Source organism: Adiantum capillus-veneris, chromosome 5 (assembly GCF_014529385.1).
Source record: "Adiantum capillus-veneris isolate H3 chromosome 5, ASM1452938v2, whole genome shotgun sequence".
NCBI lineage: Eukaryota > Viridiplantae > Streptophyta > Polypodiopsida > Polypodiales > Pteridaceae > Adiantum > Adiantum capillus-veneris.
Genome location: NC_140935.1, coordinates 146,623,569 through 146,649,996, shown reverse-complemented (window position 1 = coordinate 146,649,996; position 26,428 = coordinate 146,623,569). Strand labels below are relative to the sequence as shown.

Genomic DNA, 26,428 nt, shown 5'->3' with positions numbered 1-26,428 from the left:
CATTTGTTAGGAAATTTATGCTGCTAACAATTCAATAAGACCATGGAAATACTTTACAGCTCAAAAAAAAACATAAAATTTATGTTATGATCGCCATTATTACAGATGGGCAGCCAAGATGTGCACACTTGCCACTGGGCAGAACGTCACTCACTTAATGGGGCATTTATTTCCAGCCTTGGGCATTGAAGAGACTCGATCAAGTAATTGAAACACACGCCGGCTTGCTCCGGCGGCCTTCATAGCTGTACTGTATAGGCTGGAAAGTGATGAAAGGGATGTCCCAACTGAAGAAGAAGCACATATGTCACAAAAACCATTAGTTTATTCTCAGAGAGAAAATATACGCAGTCTTCTTTTATGACGTTGAGGGCTGTTGAAGATTTCTACAATAAGAATTAGATATCTTAACCTTGAGGCGCAAAGAATTCCACAACCAGGTACAGTTATCTAACATTAGCAGGATGTTGAGAAGAAAAGTAAGACAAAAAATCTTAATGTTTAGGTTACCAGCATACACCCGTCACGTTGAGAAATCAACCTCTTGATTGTGTAATGGTCTTGGAAAAAAATGTGCAGATCATAAACAAAAAATACCCAACCTCTATTCTTCTACATTTAGCACCCTTACTAACCTCAACATTTAGCACCCTTACTAAAAATTAACAAATTAAAAATTTAGAAATCATGTCCCCCTCTTAACTTCGTTTTCTATTTCACCTCAAATATATCATCACAATTTTTAGGCTCAAGGTTACTACGATTGGCAAGGTGTTCAGCTGTGTCGCCCCTTTCTATATTCTAAGTGAACTTGACTGCGGGCAATGTTCCTAGCATCCATGTAAAAGCCACTGCGAGAGAGCTGAATCTTTACAGATGCTACTATAACCTCAGCCACATCTACCGTTTGACATTGTTGATCTTTATTGCCTGTGATGTAATAAGTTGTAAAGGTTTTCTTGATCACATCATTCAGAAAAGCATTGCATAGAGGGGATCAAGTCAAAACCTGTAAGGCTGTACAGTATGAAGGTTGTTAGAGATCCCGTAGTCATATCATTGTATATTGTTAAATAAGCTCCATAAACAACTACAGCCACAACTGAAAGAGTTGTTAAAGCAGAAGCACATCCAGTGAAGATTCCAACTGCTAGCTGCCCATGAAGAAGAGTTCATCAACATAAGTACAAAGACAGGTAGCTTGCCCCTAGAAATTCCAACCAGTTTTCAGAGGGTTGCAGATGTGATTTCTCAAAATGTACCGCTTGTTTTAGCCCAAACTTCAAACTATCAGAAACCTTTTCTCCATAGCGAAAGCATTCAAACTCTTCTTGTGCAAAGGACCGGACTGTCCGAACGGCAGAAAAGGATTCCTGCTCATGTCACATATTGAATAATACAGACTTTATTACTTTAAATGCTTGTCAAAATTGTATGGTAATTTGGCACTAACAATACCTCTGCAATAGATGCTGCGACCGCTGCCGCGGCCTGGGTCTTATGTGACAGCTCACGAAGGTATCTTCCAAAAGCTCTAACACCCAGAAATATCGCAGGAATAACAGCCAAGGCAAGCACTTTCATGAACAATAGAAGCACTTTAGTTGTTTGCAAGCACATTTAAACATCAAGGACAACACAGTTAAATAAAAGCTTTGCTTAAACATGAGAACCTTTACATGCTACAACACACCAGGCAGCCCGAAGACAATATGACATTACTCGTTCAACAAAAACATGAAATACAAGTCTATCAACTCTGAAGGTAGCTACGGGTGTGGGAAGCTCCAATTATGATATGGATACAGAACAGATGCAGATATGGCAATTCTTGAAAGGCAAGAAACAGATCGCCATGTATCACTCAAGGGAGGAAGGACGGGGGTGACACAAAGTCTTCAGAAGTTAATAAGTAGCAAAAGAAAGTTTAAAACGTGAAACAATATTTAAATACCTAGTATCATCCAACATGCCCAATTACAAGCAGATTGACAAATCATGAAAAATGATAGATCCAAGTCAAGACAACCAAAAGAGAGGGCTATATCCTCCTAAAATGAAATATGGTTATCTTATTTCCCATGTTGCATTCCCTGGTATCGTTTCCCCTTGGGAAAGCATTTCCCTATTTTCTTTTGTGTTTGAGCCCGTAGCAAGTCATTTCTGGCCACTATGAAGACCGCATATGGTGTAACAAGTCAAACAAAGACTTGAATTTTAGGTCTACAACAGATACAGAAACAGCAGAAAATCAAATGGTGAGGTAATAAAGCATCTGTGAAAGTGACCACTTAGCCTGACAACATGTATGTGCATACCAGTCCACTGCTTTTTCTTTTTTAAAAGAAAAAGATCCTTCTATTAGTTAATAAAACTGCCCATAGGGCTACAACCACCTCTACTAGAGAGGGCTACATCAACCATAAGGGAGACTCTCCCAATGAAAAACAGCATATGTACAATGAGGGCTAAATCAGGAGATGGGAGGAGGGAAAAGCCACACAGGTAGACGGTAGTGCCATCTGGGCTCACCTTGGACCATGGTGAAGAAAGGCCCAGGACGCCAGAGTAGGAGGAACGCCTCTCTGCGCTCCCCCATGCGGTCGGATCTGCCCTGAAGTCTCTCTTAGAGTATGGATCAACTCCAGCCAAAAGTCTCAAACAGTCTCCGTTGGTGGCACAAGGCGAGCCTCGAAGATGCGGAAGCAACGGGCCCACCAAATGAACTAGAGTGCCAGGCCAAGGACGAGCTCCCAGCACACCTCTCTCACCCTGCACCACTCCTGTGGGGTAAGCTCTGAAGCAGGCTAGAGTGTAGGTCGACCCCCCTATATCACTATCATCCTACAGCTGGAAGATAGCTCAAATTGTAGTGCACGGCCCATGAGGGTGGACCAAGCAGCTGCCCCCCAAATGTACTGTCGCGCTGTGGAAAGAGTTGGCATCAGCAGAAGGACCCACCCGCCAAACCTGTTGTGCCATAGAGCAGTCCCACAGACAGTGACGTTGACTCTCCAAAGGATGGTCACAAGCTGTGCATGCTCCCAAAAGGCCACTATGTACTAGCCAGCTCCCCACTGTTGTAGCTCTGTCTGCACCTAACCACTGGAACAAAGTGACTCGCCGCAGTTGTCTGGAGTCCCACAACCTCGTCCAAAAGGCTGACAAGAACTCAACTGTGAGACCCTCCTCTTGCCAATGAAGTGTTGCAGCGGGATGAGCCTCTCTCCGTGCTGCCAGTATGTGATGTTCCGGTCGAACAATGTACTGAAAGAAAGGGATCCCTGGATGGTCGGCTGAAGAGAAAGGGTCCCTCCAAACCCACCCTCCAGGATCGTGCCAGTGGGCAGCTCTCCCAAGCCCAAAGCCTCCAATGGCCTGTCTCAAGAGCTGCTGGGTCAGGATCTATGAAACAAGTCTTCCCACAGATGCCCACTACTCGTATCCTCTGAAAACAGCACTCTGGAACCTGTGGAGCTTCTACTAAGACTCTGTGTAGTCGACCCTCGCCCTCGATCTTGAAGAACATGGAGCGTACTATCTCTGAGCAAGTTCGAACTGCGATGAGGACCTCCAGTCACGTAAAGGCCCCCATCCATCTGGGAGTTGCTGACTCTAGAGGTGTGAGCCACTCAGCTGGTACAGCCTTTGTGATGTCCTCACACATGCTCTATACCCCTCTCATGCCCTGCAGCTGGATGCTCTGTAACTCCTCTGGCAAACGTGAGAACTGAAGACAGTCGCCTACTGTGCATGCTGGACCCTCTTCCATGGGACCCCAAGAAACATGAGGCCAACTACCAACTAAGTGGCCTCTCTGAGTGTTGACCATGGGGTTCCAAACAAGGGGCTGTCTCAAAGCGCTCCTCCGTGCAGGTGGGTTGGTGCTTCCCCAGGCCACTCCGTAGCTGCTCCCAAGAACAAAGCAGGCTCGCAACAAAAAGATCCTTCAGTCTCTTGCTCAGACCAGCTCTGTGCATCTCTGTAAAGATCCATATGATGGAAGGTCTCCAAGGGCCTCCTGCATGAGGCACTCGAGCTCTAAGCCGTTGAAGCCAAAAATCCTTCCAGGGCTCCTCCCCTGGAAGCAATCCTCTGACAACAAACTTCCCAAAAAGGGCTCTGCTCTACTGTGCTGGGTCTATGATCCCCAACCCCTCCTGAGAACAAGGTGGAGTGATGACCTGCCAGGCTACTTTGGCCCAGGCTAGCTGAGCGTCGCGCCCTGACCAAAGAAAGTTCCTTATCAACCTCTCTACCTGGCTAATGCAGGAGCTCGAAAAAATCCAACAAGATGTAATGTACCACATAGTAGCCAACAACACTTGGTTGGCCACTACAACTCTGCCTGCCAAAGAGAGTCGTGCTGAACTCCAATGTAGCAACTTCCTCCTGATGGACAAGAGGAGGGGAGCAATCTGCTGCTCAGGAGACAAGTCCACGCCAGCCTAACAGCCCAAGTAGCGAGCTGTAGTCCCTAGGGGAATCCATCTAAAACCCTCACTTGGCAACCAATCAGGCGTAGGAGCACTACCAACCCAAAAAGCCATTGTCTTCCTCTAGTTAATCAGTGCGCCTGATGCACAGCAAAACGTCTCTAGAGCCTGCTCACACCTGTGGAGGTTGGCCTCTTGGCCCTCCAAGTACAAAGCTAAGTCGTCGGCAAACTCATCATCCAGTAGCTCATCGCCCCAAATAGGGACCGCTAAGCCATGCAAACCAACCTGTTGTGAAACCAAGAATCTACTCATCGCCTCAGCATAGAACAAAAAGAGGAAGGGGGCTAGAGAACAACCTTGTCTTACCGTGCGTGTGAGCATGAATCGGTCTCCTCTACCTCCTGCCAAGAGCTCCTGACTGTGTGCACGCCTGTAGAGTGCTGATCCAAGCATCTGAGAAACCCATCGTGCGTAGAGTGTCCTCCAAGAAGTCCCAGTCAACTCTGTCGTAGGCCTTCTCAAAATCGAGAAGAAGTATCACCAGATCCTCACCTGGGAGGCGCGCGAGGGTAGACGCCTCCCAAAAAGTGAAGATGTTGTCAAGGATACTGCGCTCCTTGACAAAACCTGTCTAGGTCCCATGTATACAGACGCCTCCCAAAAAGTGAAGATGTTGTCAAGGATACTGTGCTCCTTGACAAAACCTGTATGGGTCCCATGTATAATGCTCTCTAGAAGTGGCTGAATCCTCAAACTTAGAGCCTTGGCTAGAGTTTTGTAGGTTGAGTTGAGGATGGTGATGGGCCACAACTGCCAAATCTCATCGAAGGAGCCACCCTCCTTGGGAATGAGGTAGATCAAACCCTCACTCATGCTGTTAGGCATCTCTCATGTGTGCAAGATAACTGAAAAGCGCTGCAAAGGTCTGAGCCAAGCAAGTCCCGGTACTCCAAGAAAAAACTAGGAGTCAAACCATCCTCACCGGGACAACTACTTCGGGGAAGTGCTCTGAGGGTCTCATGGAGCTCCTCTAGCTATAGAGGCAGCTCAAGCCTCTAGCATATCTCCTCAATCACAAGACAAGGCATCTGTGCCCAAACCTGCTCTCTGCATGCATCCTAACGCTATGACTGAGGCTTTGCTGACAACAGGTCCGGTAAAAGTCAGTAGCAACTACACAGATATCCTCTAGCTCTGAAACAACTGATTATTCGGGTCTCCTCAACTAACTGACATTGGTGTGCGCATGACGGGGTCCCACTCTCTCAAAGAACGCCCTAGTCACTCTGTCACCCACCTGGGTCCACTGAGACGCTTGTCGATGGAAAGAAAACTCATGGCACCTCTCCTCTATGATGGCGAGCCTGCTGCAACTACTACTCCAACCAAGGACTATCTGGGTGCTGCTCTTGCATCCTCTGCAAGGAAGCAACGCCCCGTCAAAGACGCTTCTCCACCTCCCCCGCTGCAACCAGGCAAGCTATAGACTCCTGGAGAAAGAAGCAACTAAGCTGAGCAAGTCCTGAGGCCACTCTCTCAGCAGAGGAGTCCTGCTTGTCCAAGCCCTCTGTCCAAAGAGCCAATACTCGCTCTCTGAGCTCTGAGTCCAACAAGATCCTCTCAAGGATGCATAGCATCGTGCTCCCCCTTCTATGTCTATTTGTCACAGTGAGGATCACTGGTGCATGGTCCGAAAAAGATCTCCCAGCCAAAATGCAAACTGACCCACCCCAAGTCACATTTGTGGTCACTAGCGTAGAAGCGATCTATCCGAGATAGATTCACTCCTTCCATTCTACAGTCCGAGCGAGAGAAGGCCAAGCTGTCTGGGGACCTCACAAAGCCCGAGTGTTGCCAAACATCTGAAACCCTCAAAGTCGTACATAGCCTCTCCCAAGCTGCCAACTTAGCCCCGTTCGCAGTAGCATGGCTACCTCCAATCATGTTAGAGGGGTACTCCAGCATGTTGAAGTCACCCCCAATGCACCATTGCTCTGCATCCAGCAGAGACTCTACAATGTGAGACCAAAACTCTGCACGTGTACTTGTCGCATTGGGCGCATAGATGCTCACGAAGCACAAGAGGCACCCCTGAACCTACATAGTAATCCACTGTTGCTAATTGGACTATTTTCTTATTTTTAATGATTAATCTCTTTTTTAGGATATTTTATTGTGTGCACTAAGAACTGTTAAAAGATTGTAGCTACAGGAACTGCCATCAAGAACGGACAACTCTGATGTGTCATTTGATGGGTGATGGTAAACATCGCGAAGAAGTTTCCGTAAGTTCGGTGGGAAGGGCCGGGTTACGAGTGCCCCTGATGCGTCACTTGATGGGTGACAGGTGCATCAGTAAGGGGGCATCCCGTAGGCTAAGGAGGAAATCCGAACTGAGTAAGAAAATACGCGTAAGAACGCAAGCACAAGAATAAAGATGGGTTCAATGAAGCCTTTTACGAAAAGCAGGAACAATCGCGGGAAGGCAAACGCTTTCCCGCGAGGAATCTATGTTTGCATTGCATTCGTGCATGTGGTTGCATCCCGGGACACCTGGGAAGTGTTGTTAAATGCATTGGTTTTAACTAATAAGGTTTTATTGAGTTTTTGGGCACGTTCAGACCAATTTTAAAATATGCCGGCCGCCCACTTAATAAGTGGGCAGCCACTTAGCAAATAAAGCAACAAAACCAGCCAACGAATTCTCTCTCTCTATCTCGAGTAGAACAACGCAAAAACAAAAAAAAACGGCCGCGATCTCTACGCCAGCAGTTATTCGTGCCGTGGCCAGGGAGCTATAAAAGCACCACATGCCCTCACTCACGGGAGGTACCAACATCAGCAAGAGAAGATTCTGCCGAAAGAGATCGCGAGACTACAAAGCACGGAAGTCGCTTTTCCCGCGCAAGAGCAACAGGTATCTATTGTGGATTCGCCATACGAATTGTTGTCGCGTGGTTGTGTGGTTTGTTTTGCAGAATCTCCCGTCTTACAGGAAGGCCCTTCACGGTGTGAGCGGGATGAAAACACACACAGCGCCTCTATAACGACCCGACACACACTCTTGGGAAGATACACACACACACTATGGGGCACCACTCGGCTTACACAACACACCTGGCGGAGACAAGGAACACACCTATGGAGTGAGAGGAGAGAGATTATCCACTCGCCCACTCCACACAGACACACACACACACCCAAAAAACTCAGCTCAAAAGAGGAGAATTTCTGATGTTTAGATACAAATGAGCTCGGGCCAACACCAATGGGGCAAACAGCTCACACAATATGGGTAAAATAAGCCAGATACAATCACAAACTAGAGCAGAAGTTTCGATCATAGGAGAAACTTACACAACAAAAACAGCAGAAAAAGAGTGAGGAATTTGGCAAAATGGACAGCGCCATCGCGTCCGGAACGGCCCAAAACCCCAGTCTACAATGTCAAAGTGCTCAAATCCGACCTCGGATGATCAGTTTACGGCCAAAACAGGCTCCAAAAACCCAAAAAACACACCTGCGGCTGTTCCTCCTCTCTTCTCCACGTTTTTTCTGGTCTTCTCTCTGTTTTTTCAGTTCCCACACTTAGCTTTATTAGTTGGGCACCCTTGGCCTTTTAGATGACCTCAAACGGACCCCGAACAGGCCAAAAACTGACCTCGCAGTGCATAGTTGTCACCTTTTTGCATCATTTGCACACCTGGCACTCAGCTTTTTTCCAATAATGCATCTCTCCACCACGTGAAGTGGCCCCAAAAAGTGGTCCTAATGATGACCTTTCTGCATAACTCTCACAAGAAAACACCCACGTTGTGTCCGTCCTCATCCGCGTGCAAATATTGACCTCGTTCGCCCTGCTGACGCCACTAGATGCCATCTGACGCACCTGCTGACCTCATGTCGTCGGCCCGCGGATAGCTTCCTCGAGAAGTTTTACGCGCTATAAACTCCTCATTATTGTAGAAAAACACAGTGGTACTGGTAATAGTGAAAATCGATGCACTATGTACATGCTGTCCTACCTGTACACATGTGGGCCCCACATAACCACCTGGCTAAGGAAAATGGGCAATCCTTTATTTGATGCACCATGCATGTATATGTACATATGCGCAATCCCTTGCTCCAAAAAACTCCTGACATAATTTGCCCATCCCCTAGCCTGCTAGATCATTCATGATCAGTAGCAGCAAAGAGAGATATGAGACTCGCCGCATCACAGGTCTCCTCATCCCTCACCAACACTGCTTGATCTACAGACAACTCATCTTGCTCCACCATCATCAATCTAGCATGATACAATTTAAGACGCGACCCATTTACCCTTGACTTATGTAGAACACCATCCAGGTTAGCCAGCTGATATGTGCCATTTGGAAAACACTCCACTACCTTGAAAGGGCCTTCCCACTTAATTTGAAACTTCTTTTGGAAGGTGTTGTCCAGCTTACTGTTGTAGCGCAAAACCAAGTCATGTTTCTTGATACCCTTACTTTTAACCTTTTCATTTATCTTTGCCAAAGCCTTTTCTTGCATCTGCCCATAATGCTCCAATGCGCTCATCCTATCCAACTGGACCTCTTGTAACTGCAAGAGCCTCTCGTTGAATGCATCACTAGGCGACCCAAGCAACTTCTCTAACATCTTGACCGCAGGCAACTCTACCTCCACAGGCAATAGTGCTTCCTTTCCATACACCAAATGAAATGGAGTAAACCCTGTACCTGTCTTCACCGAAGTACGGTAAGCCCATAATGCACTAGGCAATTCCAAATCCCAATTCTTTCCTTGGTGCTCTGTCACTTTAGAAAGAATTTGTACCAACTCACCATTGAATCTTTCATTTAAGCCATTACACTGCGGGTAATAAGGAGTGGTATGCTGGTGCCTAATCTTCATCTTTGTGCATAAGAAGTCTAGGAGTTTAGCTCTAAATCCTGGCCCCTTATCTGAAAGTAGCTCTAATGGCACCCCAAACTTGCAACATATTTCATCATACACAAATTTTGCCACATCCTTTGCAGTGATCTGTTTTACTGCTATAGCCTATGCCCATCTAGAGAGATAGTCCACTGCCGTCAAGATATAGCTTTTGCCTCTGCTTGTGATAGGTAACGGGCCTATTGCATCAGTCCCCCACTTTTCAAACACATCAAACGCCATAATGGTTTTTCGTAGCTCTGGCTTCAACACTCTCTTCCCAAACGCTTGACACCTATTGCAAGACCTACACCAATGGTGAACATCCTTGTGCAAACTAACCCATACATACCCCTCTTGCAAAATCTTATGCAAGGTGATCTTTAGAGCAAAATGGCCACCACATGCGCCTTCATGATTCTCTTCCAACACTCTGTAAAGCTCCTCCCGCCAAGGTACATGTCTCAACACGAGATCAGCCCCTTTCATGTATAAGACATCACCAATCAATTTGTACCTGTATGCTCTACGCACAAAGCCATACTTCTTAGACTTCTGAATCTCCTTTGGAATGATTCCTGTTAGCAAAAACTCCTCTTCTTGAGCCAAACTTTCCCGGCCATGATAAAGAGGTAAATTGGTCCTCAACACGAATAGCTCCCCAATCATGCCTTGAGCTGCTTCATGTGCCTCTCCATTTAGAGCACGTTCAATGTGTCTGATGCTCCATGCTTCAAACTTTTTTAACAGGCCTTTAATTCTGAAGCACATTTCCTTCAATGAGGTGTTCTTGCTCTTCCACACACCCAGCACTTGCTTCACCACTAACAAGGCATCACCTTTTATGCTCAACCTTCGAACCCCATGCTTCAAACAAATGTGTAATCCGGCTTCCAATGTAGCATATTCAGCCTCATTGTTACTATGAGCATCCAATTTGAACCCTCTCTTGCATACTAGCTTCCCCTCTGGATCATAAAGTGCTATACCCCCTGAAGCTGCATCATGGCTCTTTCTATATGAACCATCAAAGAACAACACATGTGCATTGCTGATCTGTGGCACTTCTTCAACTACCTTTCTCACCACCTCTTCCTTAACAATAAGGGGATTCTCCTTGTAGGTCAACAAATCAGCTAGGGTAGCCCTTGTACTATCTTCCACTAGAAAAGAGAACTCAAACTCTTGCAGCTCAATTACCTATTTCTTCACCACATTTGACATGTTAGTACCATTAATTAACTGTGGCAAAAAGGCATAACTCGTCAAGAAAACAAAAGGCCGTGGTAGCAAGTAATGATGAAATCGTCGACAAGCAAATATTACACTGGCCATCACTAGCTCTACTTCCGATAACTTTCTCTCCGCTACCAACTTCACTCGGCTTGCACAATACACTGGCCTCATATAATGGCTGCCCTTCCCCTTTTGCAATAGCATGGCTCCAATGGCATCATCCCCTACTGAGGGATTTACATAAAAAACTTTCTCCCAATCAGGAGTCTGCATGGCTGACAAACCCCCTAACACCTCTTTCACCTCTTGAAACACTTCTTCACAATTGTCATCCCATTGCAATGGATCATGTTTTGCCACTTGTTGTAATGGATAAAGAATCTGAGAAGACAATGGAATAAACCTTGCCATGTACTTCACTTTGTGTATAAAGGTTGCCAATTGCTTCGTACTCGTAGGTGATGGAAGAAGAATAATAGACTTAACCTTGTCTGGATCAGCCTCAATGCCATTTTCTGACACCATGTGGCCCAATAACTTCATCCTTGGCTGTGCTAGATGACATTTCTTTGGATTTAGTTGTCCTCCACATTCATCATATCGAGCCAATACCATCTGCAGCTTCTCATGGTGATCAGCCCTACTGCTATAGACACAGAAGTCATCCATAAAAGCTTTAACACAACTACCAATGAATGGTTCCAACACCCAATTTGCTCTCTCTTGATAGAAGGAAGGTCCATTTGACAACCCAAATGGCAATACTGTGTAGCAATAGCAGCCCCATGGCGTAATAAAAGTTGTCTTTGTGCGGTCTTTAAGAGCAATCTTCGATTGAAAATAGCCTGAAAAACCATCACACACACTGTACCTCTCATAACCTGCCACTGAATCCAAGATCTAATCGATGAATGGAAGAGGATATGGGTTCTTCTTAGTGGCTGCGTTTAAGGGTTTAAAATCCACACAAATTCTCCACTTCCCATCCTTCTTTGGACTGACTACAACTGGACTCACCCATTCTGTGGTCTCCACTGGAACTATGAACCCTGCCTTCAATAACTTGTCCACCTCTACCCGCAAGGCTTCCATTTGCTCTTGACCCATCCTTCTTAGCCTTTGCCGCACTGGCTTAGCACCTTCTTTCAGCTTTATATGCATCTCTTCACCCTTGAACCCTCTGATCTCTTCATATGAAGTAATGAACAAATCAGGAAAACTAGCCAGCATATGCAAAAATATATCCTTCTCCATAGCTGAGAGGTCTCCACTAATCATTTGCGTCATTAATTCCTGCTTCTTTGACAACTCAACCTTGGTTTGCATCAGCCCTTCAATCACTTCATAAGGCCCTTCACTTTCATCTTCAACTTCATTCGCAAATGCGACTAAACCACACTCCTGGATTTCTTTATCCATCAAAAGAAATGCAACATCAGCATCTTCATCACTGCTGGTAGTGCTATCACTGTCCTCATCTGTCACAGTGGAAGAGTCTTCATCACTAGACTCATCTTCATAAAGCTCCTCCAATCGCTTCCTTGTGTCCATATTATAAAGCTTCTTGGTACCTGTCTTTCCATAGAGGCTAATTGTACCATGTCGCCAATCTTGAACAGCTCCCACTGCACGTAACCATGGTCTTCCCAGTATAATAGGATATGCTCCCAACCCTGCTGGCATCACATGAAAATCAACCACTGCCTTTGCATCATATGCCTCCACTTCTAAGCTCTTTACAACACCTAAGCATTTTACTTTTTGATGGTTTGCCAATCTGATCCGAAAACCTGACACCCCAGCCACTGTGAGACCCATCTTCTCAACGCATGAGTGTGTTATGACGCATATTTGGGCTCCGCCATCCACATAACCTTGTCCCAAATTTTTCCTTTTATGCCACACATCTACTATTGGACAAATGTCTGGTAGCTCATCCATTGCCAACACCTTCACTGAACCTCTCTCTGGCTCTTTCTCCATTGGGTTAACCATCCTCTTCCACTGTCGCTTTACCTTAGGCACCATCTCTATAAGCTGCCCAAAAGTAACATCTGCCTTCCTGCTCGTCAGATCCTCCTTCAAGTCATAGCTTAATTGCCCATCCCCTAGTGGAAAATCTGAAACATGAAACTTTCGACGAGCTCTCCTTTTCCTCTTGGCCTTGACATCCTCACCTTCATGGCTCTTTCCTTTCTTCTTACTAGGACCTGGGGCACTTCTTCCTTCCTTATCCTCTGTGGTCCTCTTTCCAATAGGCATCACTAATGTATCCTCTAGCTTTGATGCCTTCTCCAAGGTGACTACACTTAGCACTTTTGTCTTTCCCTTTGCCTCCTGGGTCAGTCCACTGGTTCCTTCGTCTCCCTTAATTTCGATGCCATAATCATTTGACCTAGTTAGCACCTGTCTTGGCAATGGATACATGTCTCCCCCCATCCTTGGTGGCTTATCACATTGCGGGCTGATGTGACCCAACTCTCCACAATTATAACATGTGGGCGTTTGCCTCCAAAACCTACCATTGCTTTGTCCAACACCATTCCTAGGCCTTTCTTTACCTCCTTGTTGATTTGCAAACCTCCCTCGACCTCGATTATTTCCCACTTGACCTAGCATGTTTAGGCTGAGATTCTTCATCAAATCTACCATTTGCCTCATGTCTTGCCTTAGCCCATCATCTTGCACTGCTGTAGTGACCACTGCTGGCATAACCTGAGTAGTAACAGGAACTACTGGTTCATGATGAACCCCTGACATGCGCCCTTGTAAAGACTCTATAGGCTGAAATTCAGACCTCATTGGCAAAGACTCCACCCCTAACTGGCTCATTTTCCTTAGCTTCCACTCTTTGTTCCTTGCTACCTCTAGTGCATCCTCATATGTCCTATGCTTCTTTAGCTCCACTCTCCAACGTATATTCTCCCAAAGACCAGCCAAGAACCTGTCCTTCTTCATCATGTCAGGCGGGGGTACCTGTGGTGCTAAAGCCTTGCACATTCGCTCCCATGCCAATGAAAACTTACGTATGTACGCATCTACTGGCTCACCTTCCTTTTGCACCAAACCCTGTACTTCTTGCCACACCTTGTCAGGATCTTCTATCTTCACAAACTCCACTTCCAACCCATGTCGTAGATTGTCCCAACTCAACCTTACAGGTGGATCAGCCACACGCAACTCCTCTTCAAATGCTTTAAACCAAACTCGTGCATCATTCTTCAAACAAATTTGGAGAAGGCGTAACATTTACGTAGGGTCATGAATCTGGTTGCTAATGCAGGCAACCTCCATCTTTTCCAGAAAGTCCTCCACATCTTCATCACTTCTTCCATGAAACTCCGGATAAGAGAAAGCCATGGCTACCCAAATTATGATGCTTTGAGAACCCCTTCGAACACACGTGCAAGAACCCAAAACTTTTCACTACCCAATCCCCAGAAACTTCAATCGAGCTCAGCTTTAGATAAGGACAAACACATGCACATCAAATGAGTTTTCATAGTTAATCATCGGAATGACAACAGGCAAAGGACATTCCAGGATCTCTCTCAATCTTCTTGGCCCAAACATAAAGACTATGCGCTGCTGGAAAAAGATCTTCCTGGACACATGAACATTAATCTGAATTCTTTGAGTTAAATGAAAAGGAGTGAACTGAGGGCCATTTTGATCATCCATTAAAGCCAACCATGAAGCTCCCAAGAAGGCACACCTGACTCAACCTCTGATCTTGCCAAAATTTCAGCAGCATAACATCATAAATGGCTCAAAATACCAAAAAACCAGCCATCATAACTTGGGAAAATTTCGACAGAGTTTCCCCATAAGTAGAGCAGTGTGAACCCAAAATATAGATTGTATATGTATGCATAAACTGTCAACAATAGAACCCGAGCATCAAATAGGACTCACTAGTACATAGCCTATGGCGAGGTCACAAAAAGGGTGCTCCAGCTACCTGTATCACCGAAAGGATCTCCACATTTAAGAATCCCCCAGCTCAATAAAAACCTCACGCTATCGACCCTCACACGAAGGCTAATGCAAATCGCATATAGTCAAGTCTCAGAAATGACTATCCTCCAGACCAAGTCTCAGAAATGGCTGGGACTACCAAATACAACCAAGTATGGCTCCACAAATGCGTACAATGGCAGTTTCCACAAGTAACGTACAATCCAGCAGACAATGCGCTCAAACAAGCGCCAAATGATGCATACCCACAACAACTGCAAGTGACATCACTGCTAGTATATCACTGTACTCCAGCTACCTGTACCTGTCCCTGTAACCTGTAACCTGTAATCCCGAAGCTCGAAGCTCGAAGCTCGAAGCAGAAGGTACTCGAAGAAGATCCTCCGTGGGGACGCCAAAAGAATGTGAGCGGGATGAAAACACACACAGCGCCTCTATAACGACCCGACACACACTCTTGGGAAGATACACACACACTATGGGGCACCACTCGTCTTACACAACACACCTGGCCGAAACAGGGAACACACCTATGGAGTGAGAGGAGAGAGATTATCCACTTGCCCACTCCACACAGACACACACACACACACACCCAAAAAACTCAGCTCAAAAGAGGAGAATTTTTGATGTTTAGATACAAATGAGCTTGGGCCACCACCAATGGGGCAAACAGCTCACACAATATGGGTAAAATAAGCCAGATACAATCACAAACTAGAGCAGAAGTTTCGATCATAGGAGAAACTTACACAGCAAAAACAGCAGAAAAAGAGTGAGGAATTTGGCAAAATGGACAGCGCCATCGCGTCCGGAACGGCCCAAAACCCCAGTCTACAATGTCAAAGTGCTCAAATCCGACCTCGGATGAGCAGTTTACGGCCAAAACAGGCTCCAAAAACCCAAAAAACACACCTGCGGCTGTTCCTCCTCTCTTCTCCACGTTTTTTCTGGTCTTCTCTCTGTTTTTTCAGTTCCCACACTTAGCTTTATTAGTTGGGCACCCTTGGCCTTTTAGATGACCTCAAACGGACCCCGAACAGGCCAAAAACTGACCTCGCAGTGCATAGTTGTCACCTTTTTGCATCATTTGCACACCTGGCACTCAGCTTTTTTCCAATAATGCATCTCGCCACCACGTGAAGTGGCCCCAAAAAGTGGTCCTAATGATGACCTTTCTGCATAACTCTCACAAGAAAACACCCACGTTGTGTCCGTCCTCATCCGCGTGCAAATATTGACCTCGTTCGCCCTCTTGACGCCACTAGATGCCATCTGACGCACCTGCTGACCTCATGTCATCGGCCCGCGGATAGCTTCCTCGAGAAGTTTTACGCGCTATAAACTCCTCATTATTGTAGAAAAACACAGTGGTACTGGTAATAGTGAAAATCAATGCACTATGTACATGCTGTCCTACCTGTACACATGTGGGCCCCACATAACCACCTGGCTAAGGAAAATGGGCAATCCTTTATTTGATGCACCATGCATGTATATGTACATATGCGCAATCCCTTGCTCCAAAAAACTCCTGACAACGGGAAGTACGGCTTCACGCCTAAGACCCTTACGGATAGTACGGCTTCGCGTCTAAGTCCCTTACGGGAAGGAACGGCCTTGTGCCCAAGCCCTTTACGGGAAAGCACGACCTTCGGGTCTAAGATTACAGAACGGAGGGGTTTCCTCGGGTTCTCGTGCTTGTATACGAATTCTCCCTGAATAAAAGAATACTCTTCACGGGGGGGACCAGCCCATCTTCTGGTCCCCAATACTATGTCGATCTTCTCCCTTCTCTCACATTTGCAAAGTATTATAATTTTCAGATTTTCTAATTGCTCGTGTACGCTCCCGTTTCGTGACAGTGGTATCAGAGCTCGGACTCCTCTCTTTCTCTGCAAAGAAGGACGATTCCGGGAAGAACGGGAAGAACCATGTCGAGGCAAGGGAGAAACGTTGAAGAGGAGCTTCAACAAGTGCAAGCTCAGCTTGCGGAGTTGCAACAAATTTTACAGTTGCCAGACGTCCAAAAGCTTTTGGGCGGAATGAAGAAAACGAATGGAACTGATGCAGCCAAGCATCCAAACAACACTGTTGGCGTGAGACCACAGGAGGCAAGAGAAGAAGCACGTGCCGAGGTGCACAAAGGATCTTCGGATCGGAATGAACGGCCTACTTCAAGGAAAGGCCAGGAAAAAGCGCTCTCTCTGCTAGACGAGAGCAAGGACATCTCTATCTCATCTCCATCTTACTCTCCTGATTATACTTCTACTTCTCGATCATCTCATCAGAAGAAGGAAGCAGCTACTACCGCCACTACCATACATCAACCTAAAGATAAGCCTCGATTCAAGAAGCAAGGTCGCAAGTCTCAACATCGCATGAGAGTCTTTAAATCAAGCGACAAGGACATCAAGTTCGAAACCTACAACGAACGGAGAGACATCTCCAAAGCACTGTCCTTCATCAAACAGTTTGAAGTCGCCTTTACCAATGGGCACTTCACAGAAAAATCCAAATTACGCCATGTGGGGATGCACCTCAAGGAAACGGCAAGTAATTGGTGGTTAGCCAAGATTCTAGAAGGTTCTCAGGCCAAAACTTGGGAGAGCTTTAAATCTGAATTTTATGAACAATTTCTTCCGCCTGACTTCGAGCAAGACATACGGAAGGAATGGGACTGGCTTGCCCAGAAGGAACATGAAAGAGTAACGACTTATGTGGACAAGTATTGGTCAGTTCTTTTGAAGGTCACCCCCTTCATGAAGATTGCCGACGAGGAAAAGAAACGAAAGTTCAAAGCGGGTCTCCAACCGCAGCTTCGAAAGAGTATGAAGGTGTATCCGCATAATACTCTTCAGAGGATGATGGAGTCAGCAATCATTGCTGAGGATTTGCACTCAACTGGGACGCCCAGAAAGATGGAGCATAGCAGTTACCGTGCAAGACAAAGAGGGGTCTACGATGACAATCATTCCTGAGGATTTGCACTCAACTGGGACGCCCAGAAAGATGGAGCATAGCAGTTACCGTGCAAGACAAAGAGGGGTCTACGATGACCAAGGGCGCCAAGGAAGAAAACGTCCTCCGTCGAGGGACGATGATCATTCTAAGAAGCCAGAGAGCACTGGCAAGCGAACTAAGTATCTTTCTCCTACTCAACTTCAAACTTTCAGAGAGGAAGGCAGATGCTTCTACTGTGGCGAGAAAGGACATATGAAACCGGACTGCCCGCTAAAGCAGCAACGGCAAGAACAAGCCTCTACGAGGCAAGAGAAAGCAAGGAAGGAACCCGCACCACCAAGCTCGAACTCAATTCCATATGTTCAAGGAAACACTTCCTGATGAACTCCCTCCGGTACGCCCGGAACATCACCGCATAGATCTCATACCAGGTAGCTCGCCTCCCAATCAACCCCATTATCGGGTGAGTCTTGCTCAGCAAGAGGAAATTTTGAAGCAAGTCAACGAGCTTCTAGAGAAAGAGTTAGTACGACCAAGTGCTTCACCCTACTGCTCTCTAGTTCTACTGGTGCAGAAGAAAGATGGCACGTTTCGAATGTGCATAGACTATCGGTCTTTCGACAAGATCACAATCAAGAATCGCTTTCCGATCCCTCGGATTGATGATATACTTGATAAGTTGCAGGGTGCAAGTGTCTTTAGTCGCATAGACTTAAAGAGTGGGTATCACCAGATACGGATCGCCCCTGAGGATGTCCACAAGACTGCTTTCCGCACAACCTTTGGACTATATGAATTCTTGGTAATGCCTTTTGGCTTGACCAATGCTCCTGCGACGTTCAATCGCATGATGGACCGCATTTTCAGCCCATATCGAGCTTTTACGGCAGTATTCTTTGACGACATACTCATCTTCTCTAAGTCGGAAGAGGAACATCGGAAGCACTTGGACTTAGTGTTTCAAGAATTGCGAAAGCATGAGTTGCATGTGAATGCAAAGAAGAGCGAGTTCTTTCACTCAGAGATACACTATCTCGGCCATATACTCTCTCACAATCAAGTGAGTATGGATCCTGCCAAGATCCGAGTGGTAGAAGATTGGCCTATTCCCACTACGGTACATGATGTACGTAGTTTCCTGGGATTATGTTCGTATTATCGAAGGTTTGTGCGAGGATTTGCTCATGTAACAGGACCACTTCATGACTTGACAAAGAAGAAGATTCCTTTCAGATGGGGATCGAGACAACAAGAAGCTTTTGATCGGCTAAAGTACTTGCTAAGCCATGGACCTATTTTGATAGTGCCTGACTTAAGGAAACCATTTGAGGTTCACTGCGATGCTTCAGGCGATTGCATCGGATCAGTGTTAAACCAAGAAGGCCATGCAGTGGCTTATGAAAGCAGACGGCTTAAGTATGCAGAGTTGCATGCATCAATCTACGAAAAGGAACTCACGGCTGTGATTCACGCCTTATCCAACTTGAAGCACTATCTTCTAGGAGCGGTTTTTGTGATCAAGACTGATCACCAGAGTTTGCGGTATTTTCTTACGCAAAGGAAACTATCTGAGAAGCAGATGAGATGGGCAAACTTTTTGTCTATGTTTCACTTCTAGATCCTCCACACGGCTGGGAGTAAGAATGTGGTCGCGGACGCATTGTCTAGGCGGCCAAGGGTGAACGCTATCACTTCGGTGTATCATTAAGAATTAGAAGCACTACCGGATTTGTATCCGAATGATCCAGACTTCTCCACCGTTTGGGGAAAACTACATTGTGGAGAGAATGAGTTTCCCTATTCCATTCGGGACGGTTCTCTCTACCACCATCAGGCCATACGTGTGGCGGAACCATTAAGAAAGAAGATCATGGATGAAGCACACGCTTCGCCTTATGCGGGTCATCGGGGTATTCTCCCTACGACCTTAGCAATGGAAAGATATTTCTTTTGGCCTAGCCTTAAAGCAGACATTGATAAGTATGTCACGGAATGTTTGGTTTGCCAAAAAGTGAAGTATGATCGGCATAAGACGCCTGGGTTTCTACAACCTTTGCCTGTGCCTAATGAACCTTGGGAAAGTATTGCCATGGACTTCATCATGGACCTCCCTAGAACTCAGACTGGAAATGACGCGATCTGGACCATTGTGGACAGGTTTACCAAGCAAGCACACTTTATACCAATCAAGAAAACGATCAAAGCAGATCATATGGCTAGGGTCTTTCTGGCACAGATCTTTAAGCATCATGGAGTGCGTAAGTCTATTGTGAGGGATCGAGATCCTCGCATGACAGGAAATTTTTGGCATGCCTTGATGGATAATCTTGGTACGAAGCTGAATTTTTCATCTGCCTACCATCCTCAAACGGACGGGCAAAGTGAGATAGCCAATTCCACAGTATTGGATATGTTAAAAGCTTATGTGTCAGACCGGCAATCTGACTGGGAGAAATATTTGCCTCTTGTCGAGTATGCGAATAACAATACCATACACTCATCGACAGGGAAAGCACCTTTTGAGATTCTATATGGTAAGCCTTTGCTTCCACCCATCCTTTTAACTAAGGATAAGATCTTTGCAGCAGATGAATTTGTCCGGGACTTGGACACAGCCTACGAGCAAGTTAGGAGAGCTATTCTACGCTCTCAGGAAAAGCATAAGAAAGCTGCAGACAAGCACAGAAGGAATCTAGACTTAACAGTCGGACAGTTAGTCTTACTCAAGTTTGAGAAGGCAAGAGTTAAGAAACAAGCGTCTCATAAGGGGAAGGTGGTAAAACTTTCTACCCGTTATTATGGGCCGTTTAAGATCACTGAGCGAGTAAATGATGTCACGTTCCGATTAGCGCTACCGCCTAATTGGAAGATCCATAATGCTTTCCATGTCAGTTTACTCCGGCCGTATGTGGGACCGCCTCCAGGCCAGCCTAGTGCTGAGGAACCTCCTGAGGTTGAGGAAACGGAAGAAATACTCCAACCGGAGCAGATAGTAAGTCATCACGAGCGGTCTCTCAAATCCGGAAAGATAACACGGAAGTATTTGGTTAAGTTTAAGAACTATTCGAATCTAGATGCTCAGTGGATGACGCGGGAGGAATTAGCAGCTTATCCCGAGATACTGGAGGTATATGTCCAAGCACTACAGTTGAGGTCAACTGTTTAGAAGCCAGAGGGATGTTGCTAATTGGACTATTTTATTATTTTTAATGATTAATCTCTTTTTTAGGATATTTTATTGTATGCACTAAGAACTGTTAAAAGATTGTAGCTACAGGAACTGCCATCAAGAACGGACAACTCTGATGTGTCATCTGATGGGTGCCGGTAAACATCGCGAAGCAGTTTCCGTAAGTTCGGTGAAAAGGGCCGGGTTACGAGTGTCCCTGATGCGTCACATGATGGGTGACGAGTGCATCAGTAAGGGGGCATCCCGTAGGCTAAGGAGGAAATCCGAACTGAGTAAGAAAATACGCGTAAGAACGCAAGCACAAGAATAAAGGTGGGTTCAATGAAGCTTTTTACGAAAAGCAGGAACAATCACGGGAAGGCAGACGCTTTCCCGCGAGGAATCTATGTTTGCATTGCATTCGTGCATGTGGTTGCATCCAGGGACGCCTGGGAAGTGTTGTTAAATGCATTGGTTTTAACTTATAAGGTTTTATTGAGTTTTTGGGCAGGTTCAGACCAATTTTAAAATATGCCGGCCGCCCACTTAATAAGTGGGCAGCCACTTAGAAGATAAAGCAACAAAACCAGCCAGCAAATTCTCTCTCCGTATTTTGGGTAGAGCAGCGCAAAAAAAAAAAAAAAAAAAAACGGCCGCGATCTCTACGCGAGCAGTTATTCGTGCCGTGGCCAGGGAGCTATAAAAGCACCACATGCCCTCACCGACGGGAGGTACCAACATCAGCAAGAGAAGACTCGGCCGCAAGAGATCGCGAGACTACGAAGCACGGAAGTCTCTTTTCCCGCACAAGAACGACAGGTATCTATTGTGGATTCGCCATACGAATTGTTGTCGCGTGTTTGTGTGGTTTGTTTTGCAGGAATCTCACGTCTTACGGGAAGGCCCTTCACAGGAAGTACGGCTTCACGCCTAAGTCCGTTACGGGAAAGTACGGCTTCGCGCCTAAGTCCCTTACGGGAAGGAAGGGCCTTGTGCCCAAGCCCTTTACGGGAAAGCACGACCTTCGGGTCTAAGATTACAGAACAGAGGGGTTTCCTCGGGTTCTCGTGCTTGTATACGAATTCTCCCTGAATAAAAGAATACTCTTAACGGGGGGACCAGCCCATCTTCTGGTCCCCAATACTGTGTCGATCTTCTCCCTTCTCTCACATTTGCAAAGTATTATAATTTTCAGATTTTCTAAGTGCTCGTGTACGCTCCCGTTTTGTGACATCCACTGAGCCCTGCCAAGCACAATAATACCTCTGTCCACAAATGGCCGGTTGCCAAGAGTCCACAATAGTCATACATACCCCTCCCTGGATACCACCAGGTCCAAATGCAGCTGACCAAAATGTCTCATATCGACCACGCAAAAGCTGACCAGATCGTCTAATGGGGCTCTCACAAAGATGATACTCCTGCAGCATAAGAAGATCAATCTCTCCACCCACAAGGCATTGATGAAGCTCCTGACGCAATCGACCCCGCTGGCGTTGAAACTGGGGCCCACCTAATCCCTGCATGTTCCATGAGACAATCCTCATGGAGAACGAGAAAGAACCCATGCTGCAACAGCAACTAACCGCGCTATCTTCAAGGCTGGCTTGGATCGAGAATAATCCACATCCGAGCGTCCCCGAGATAGGCGTGACTACAAAGACTGTCTAGCCCAAGCCCAAGAAGAGCATGCTGTATGCAGGGCGACATCCTCTGTCCAGGAGCCTCATGTATGTATACATAGCATGGTGGGCTCTAAGTGTCAGCAAAGGAGTGTACCACAATGTATTTACATCCTGCCGAGTCTGGAGGTGTCACTAAGAACTTGGCCAACGGCCACAAAGTCTGTACCAGATTTGTAACCACCAGGTCTCCCGTGTGATGAGAGAACTCGAGGGCCTATGCCTGCAGCCAATCTATCACCGAGTCTAGCGTCCACTCAGACTGGTCTCTGCTGCAGAAGGGAATAGAGAAGCCAACTGTTGTGTCCAGGGCCTCTATCCTCTAGCTGCAAGGAGCAGTACATGAACTCTGGAACAAGCTATCTCAAAGTCTGGTGAAGAGTCGCCGAGAAACCGTATGAAGTCGTAGACAAAGAAGTCCCATCATGAATGTCGAAGCTCGTCAGTCCACGAGGAACTGCTGCAAGGGGAGACGTCTACACCAGAAGAGGATTCGCAGGAAAGGTTGTCCCTCTCTTGCCAAGCGACTCGTGCCAAAAGCGCTGCCAAGAGATCTCCTAGCAGCCGAGGAAGGTCTTGCCCCATGGGCCGGCTATAGGGTAGGAGCGAGAGGAGATGTGGAAGCAGGGGGGCTAGTGGGAGGGGATAGAGGAGGGAAGGGGGGGGGGGGGGAGGAGGAGGGGCTATCAATCAAAGGTGAGGCTGAGGATGAGGGTGGCGTTGGGGCCTCATCTTGCTAAAGAGGGTGAAACCATTCCCTGTGGGAACCCACTGCTGCTTGCCTGGAGCCTGGAGCCTGGAGATCACCCGGAGGGTTAGGCTAACGTGGTGGCCCTTGTTGACGTCGACCATGAACCTGCTACCAGCCCTCCTCTGCCTGAGACCCAGGCTCGGAGGATGAGTCTGCCTGAGTACCCTCTGAATCTGTCTGCTGATACTTGCCAGCTCCAGTCTCTGGGAAGTTCCCATGTGCGGTTTATGAAGGAGACTGATCTGGTGAGCGCCTCTACCACTAATGGGGGGGCCGCCAGCTCTGCTCGGATAATGGCTCGTGGTACTGATGCCTTGTCTCTAATGAGCCGCGAGATCATAGAGACGAGAGGCTTCTCCATGTTCCCCCATCCGTCTGTGCGACCCGGCCTCCCGTGGTGATCCAATGAAGGTCCCCATATCTCAACTTCATAGAGCAATGCTGAGGCCACCAAGGTGTCAAAGAGCCAGAGCTTCGTCCGGGGTTCCTGAAACTGAACCTGAGAACACATCCTCTCCAATCTACCCAATGCTGCGTGGGCTCTAGTCAGTCTGGTCTCTGCTGCTCTTCTGAGTGAGAATGTGGGTCCAGTAAAAACCACTCCAAGGTAAGTGTAAGCGTCTGTGTACTCCACAGTCTCCTGGCCGTATGTGAATGTAGGTGCTGATCTCCTGATCCACTGTGGGGTGGTATTAAACACCATAACCTTGGTTTTACCAAGGTTGACAGACAAACCACTTTCGTGGGCAAACGTATGCAAAGCATCCAATTGGCGTTGCATTCCCTCTGGGGATTCGGAGATCAACACAATATCGTCCGCATATAACAAAAGTGGAATCCATGTCCCTGCCAACTGTGCACCTTTATCCCCGTCCCTGTCAATGTAGTCAGAAACCTCATCCACATACATACCGAAAAGAGTAGGAGAGAGCGGGCAACCTTGCTTCACCCCAATAGTGGAGTGAACCGGTATTGAGAGTCCCTCCGGAGTGCGTACATGCCCTACTATTGATCTGTATAATGCCATGATCCCCCAAATGAGCTCTGTGGGTACTCCCATTTCCTGTAATCTGCGCATCAGTCTAGCTCTGGGTACCGTGTCAAAAGCTTTGCGGAAGTCCACAAAGCTACAATAGATCCGTCTCCAATGAGATCTACCTTCCTCGATGATGGCCCTGAGTGTTAGGATATGGTCAAGAGTAGAGAAGCCTCTCCTGAATCCTGCCTGCCCAGTTGCACGCATTCCTTCCCTCTCGGCCCATCTACTCAGCTGTTGCTCAAGAATGGATGATACAACCGTGCCAGTGTGTGCCCGATCATAATAGTGCAATAATTCCCAGGCTCCATGGGGTCTCCTGATTTGAAGATAGGTACGATCATAGATAGGCTCCAAGTGTCCGGTAGGCCCTCACACATGGCACGGCTAAACATAACTGCTAGAAGCTCTGCCAGTAGGTCTTTGGCATGCATGAAATGCTCAGCTACTAGGCCCTCATGATCATATGTTCTCCCAGTCTCCATCCTGTCAATAGCTTTCTTCACCATCTCAACGGTGAAAAAGACATATGTATGTGGGCATGGGTCGGGGGGGTTGGGGAGGGGCGGCTGTTCAGGTACTGTGTACAAAGATGATGCGTATTGACCCCAGGTCTCTGTGGAGGAAATAGCGGGGGGGGGGGGGGGGGGGGGGGGGGGGGGGGGGGGGGGGATTGCTCATGAAAGAGCCGCCACGCCTCATGCGAGTCTTGACTCATGAATAGCTGATATAGATCCTGCTCGAGTCGAGCCAAAAAAGCCCTCTTCTTCCGCCGCACCAAGCGTCGAAAGTCCATCTGTGACTATCTGTGAGTGACGTCCCCCAACAGCACCTCCCTCTGAAGTCTGGCTCTAGTATGGCGGCACTCCTCATCGTACCCGCTGTTCTGAGGCATGCTCCCAGATCGGCGGCTCTGCTCAGGCTGGGTGTGTGGGTATGCTTCTGCTGCTGCCTCATGTAATGTCTGTGTCAGTATAGTCCCCCCCCCCCCCCCCCCCCCCCCCCCCCCCCCCCCCCCTCTCTCTCTCTCTCTCTCAACTAACGTCTTCACCCCCGGGCCGTACCGCCTCCGCTCTACCACTCAAGCATGAGGAAGACAAACGATAAAGCCGACCCCTTAGAGGATGCCATTCGAAAATGTAAAGAGGAAATGACGGAGACCATCACCAAGTTGAACCGCAATCTCTGGGGCACAATAAACATCCTCGAAGGACGTGTGCTGATCCAAGAGAGCAAGATAAGCACGCTGGAAGACCGAGTGACGACCCAAGAGGAAGAGATCGCGTCACTCAAGAAAGAACTCGCCGAAGCCCGATCAAGAAACACACTGGAAGAGGGTGAACTGCAACCCTCAGTAATTGAAGAAATCAACACGATCAAGGAACAAGTACGGGCCATTAAAGAGGGAGAAGAACAGCACAAAGAAATGACGACTTCTTGGGTGGATGTTCTTATCAAAACCCAACATAAGGCGGACGAAGCCGAGAAATGGATCAAGGTGGCCAAGAAAGGAAAAGACAAGGAGATAACGCCCACGTCCACACCCAACATCATCATTAACAAGACACTAGAGGAGGAGCAGAGGAGAAGGGTGCGCGCTTTACATGTGAGAATTTGCGGTCTTAAAGACAAAGGCAATGTGGACGAAGAAGTAAAAGAACTCACAGCCCTGATGGGGATTCATGAGCCGACACACACAAGAGCATGGAGAGTGGGCAACATAAAGAAAAATGGAGGTAGTGGAGAAACCTCAAAAGAAAGAGCACTCATCCTCCGTTTTCCCTCCATCGAAGCAAAGAAGTCATTCTTGAAGAAAAGACCAACTCTTAAGGAGATTGGCATCTTTCTCGGGGACGATCTCACCCTCTCGCAGATCGCTCATATGCAGGAAGTAATGCCAGAGATTAGAGCGGCAAGGGGAAAAGGCAAGATCGCTTTTTACCGAGACGGAAAAGTAGTAATACTGGAGCGACGCTCCACATGACGGTGCGAGACTTATGGGACCACACTCAAAGTAGCTGCCTGGAATTGCAATGGATCTATGCGTCTTGATGTGGGTGCTTTTGAGGATAGCTTTACTGGAAGAGACATCATCTTCTACTCTGAGACACACCAGGCCCCGGGGCAATCCATGCCTCACATCAGTGGATATAGGTGGGAGACAGCCTACAGACAAGAGACACGCTCAGAGCACAGAGGGCGGGGCTCGGGAGGAGTGGCAGTGTTATTTAGAGAGGATCTGCAGCCACT

General features: G+C 47.2%; 1 protein-coding gene across 5 annotated transcripts in view; it reads right to left on the bottom strand.

Annotated features, from left to right (window-relative positions):
- Positions 1-26,428, bottom strand: part of LOC147458245 (ABC transporter B family member 25-like) — a 157,319-nt gene that overhangs the window by 28,418 nt on the left and 102,473 nt on the right. For all 5 annotated transcript variants that reach the window (XM_086512935.1, XM_086512931.1, XM_086512934.1 and 2 more), the window contains 4 exons: positions 1,459-1,577; positions 1,263-1,373; positions 1,010-1,154; positions 155-287 (listed from right to left, as the gene is read on the bottom strand). In XM_086512935.1, coding sequence (XP_086369061.1) covers positions 155-287; positions 1,010-1,154; positions 1,263-1,373; positions 1,459-1,577 — 508 coding nt within the window. The remainder of the gene's footprint in view (positions 1-154; positions 288-1,009; positions 1,155-1,262; positions 1,374-1,458; positions 1,578-26,428) is intronic.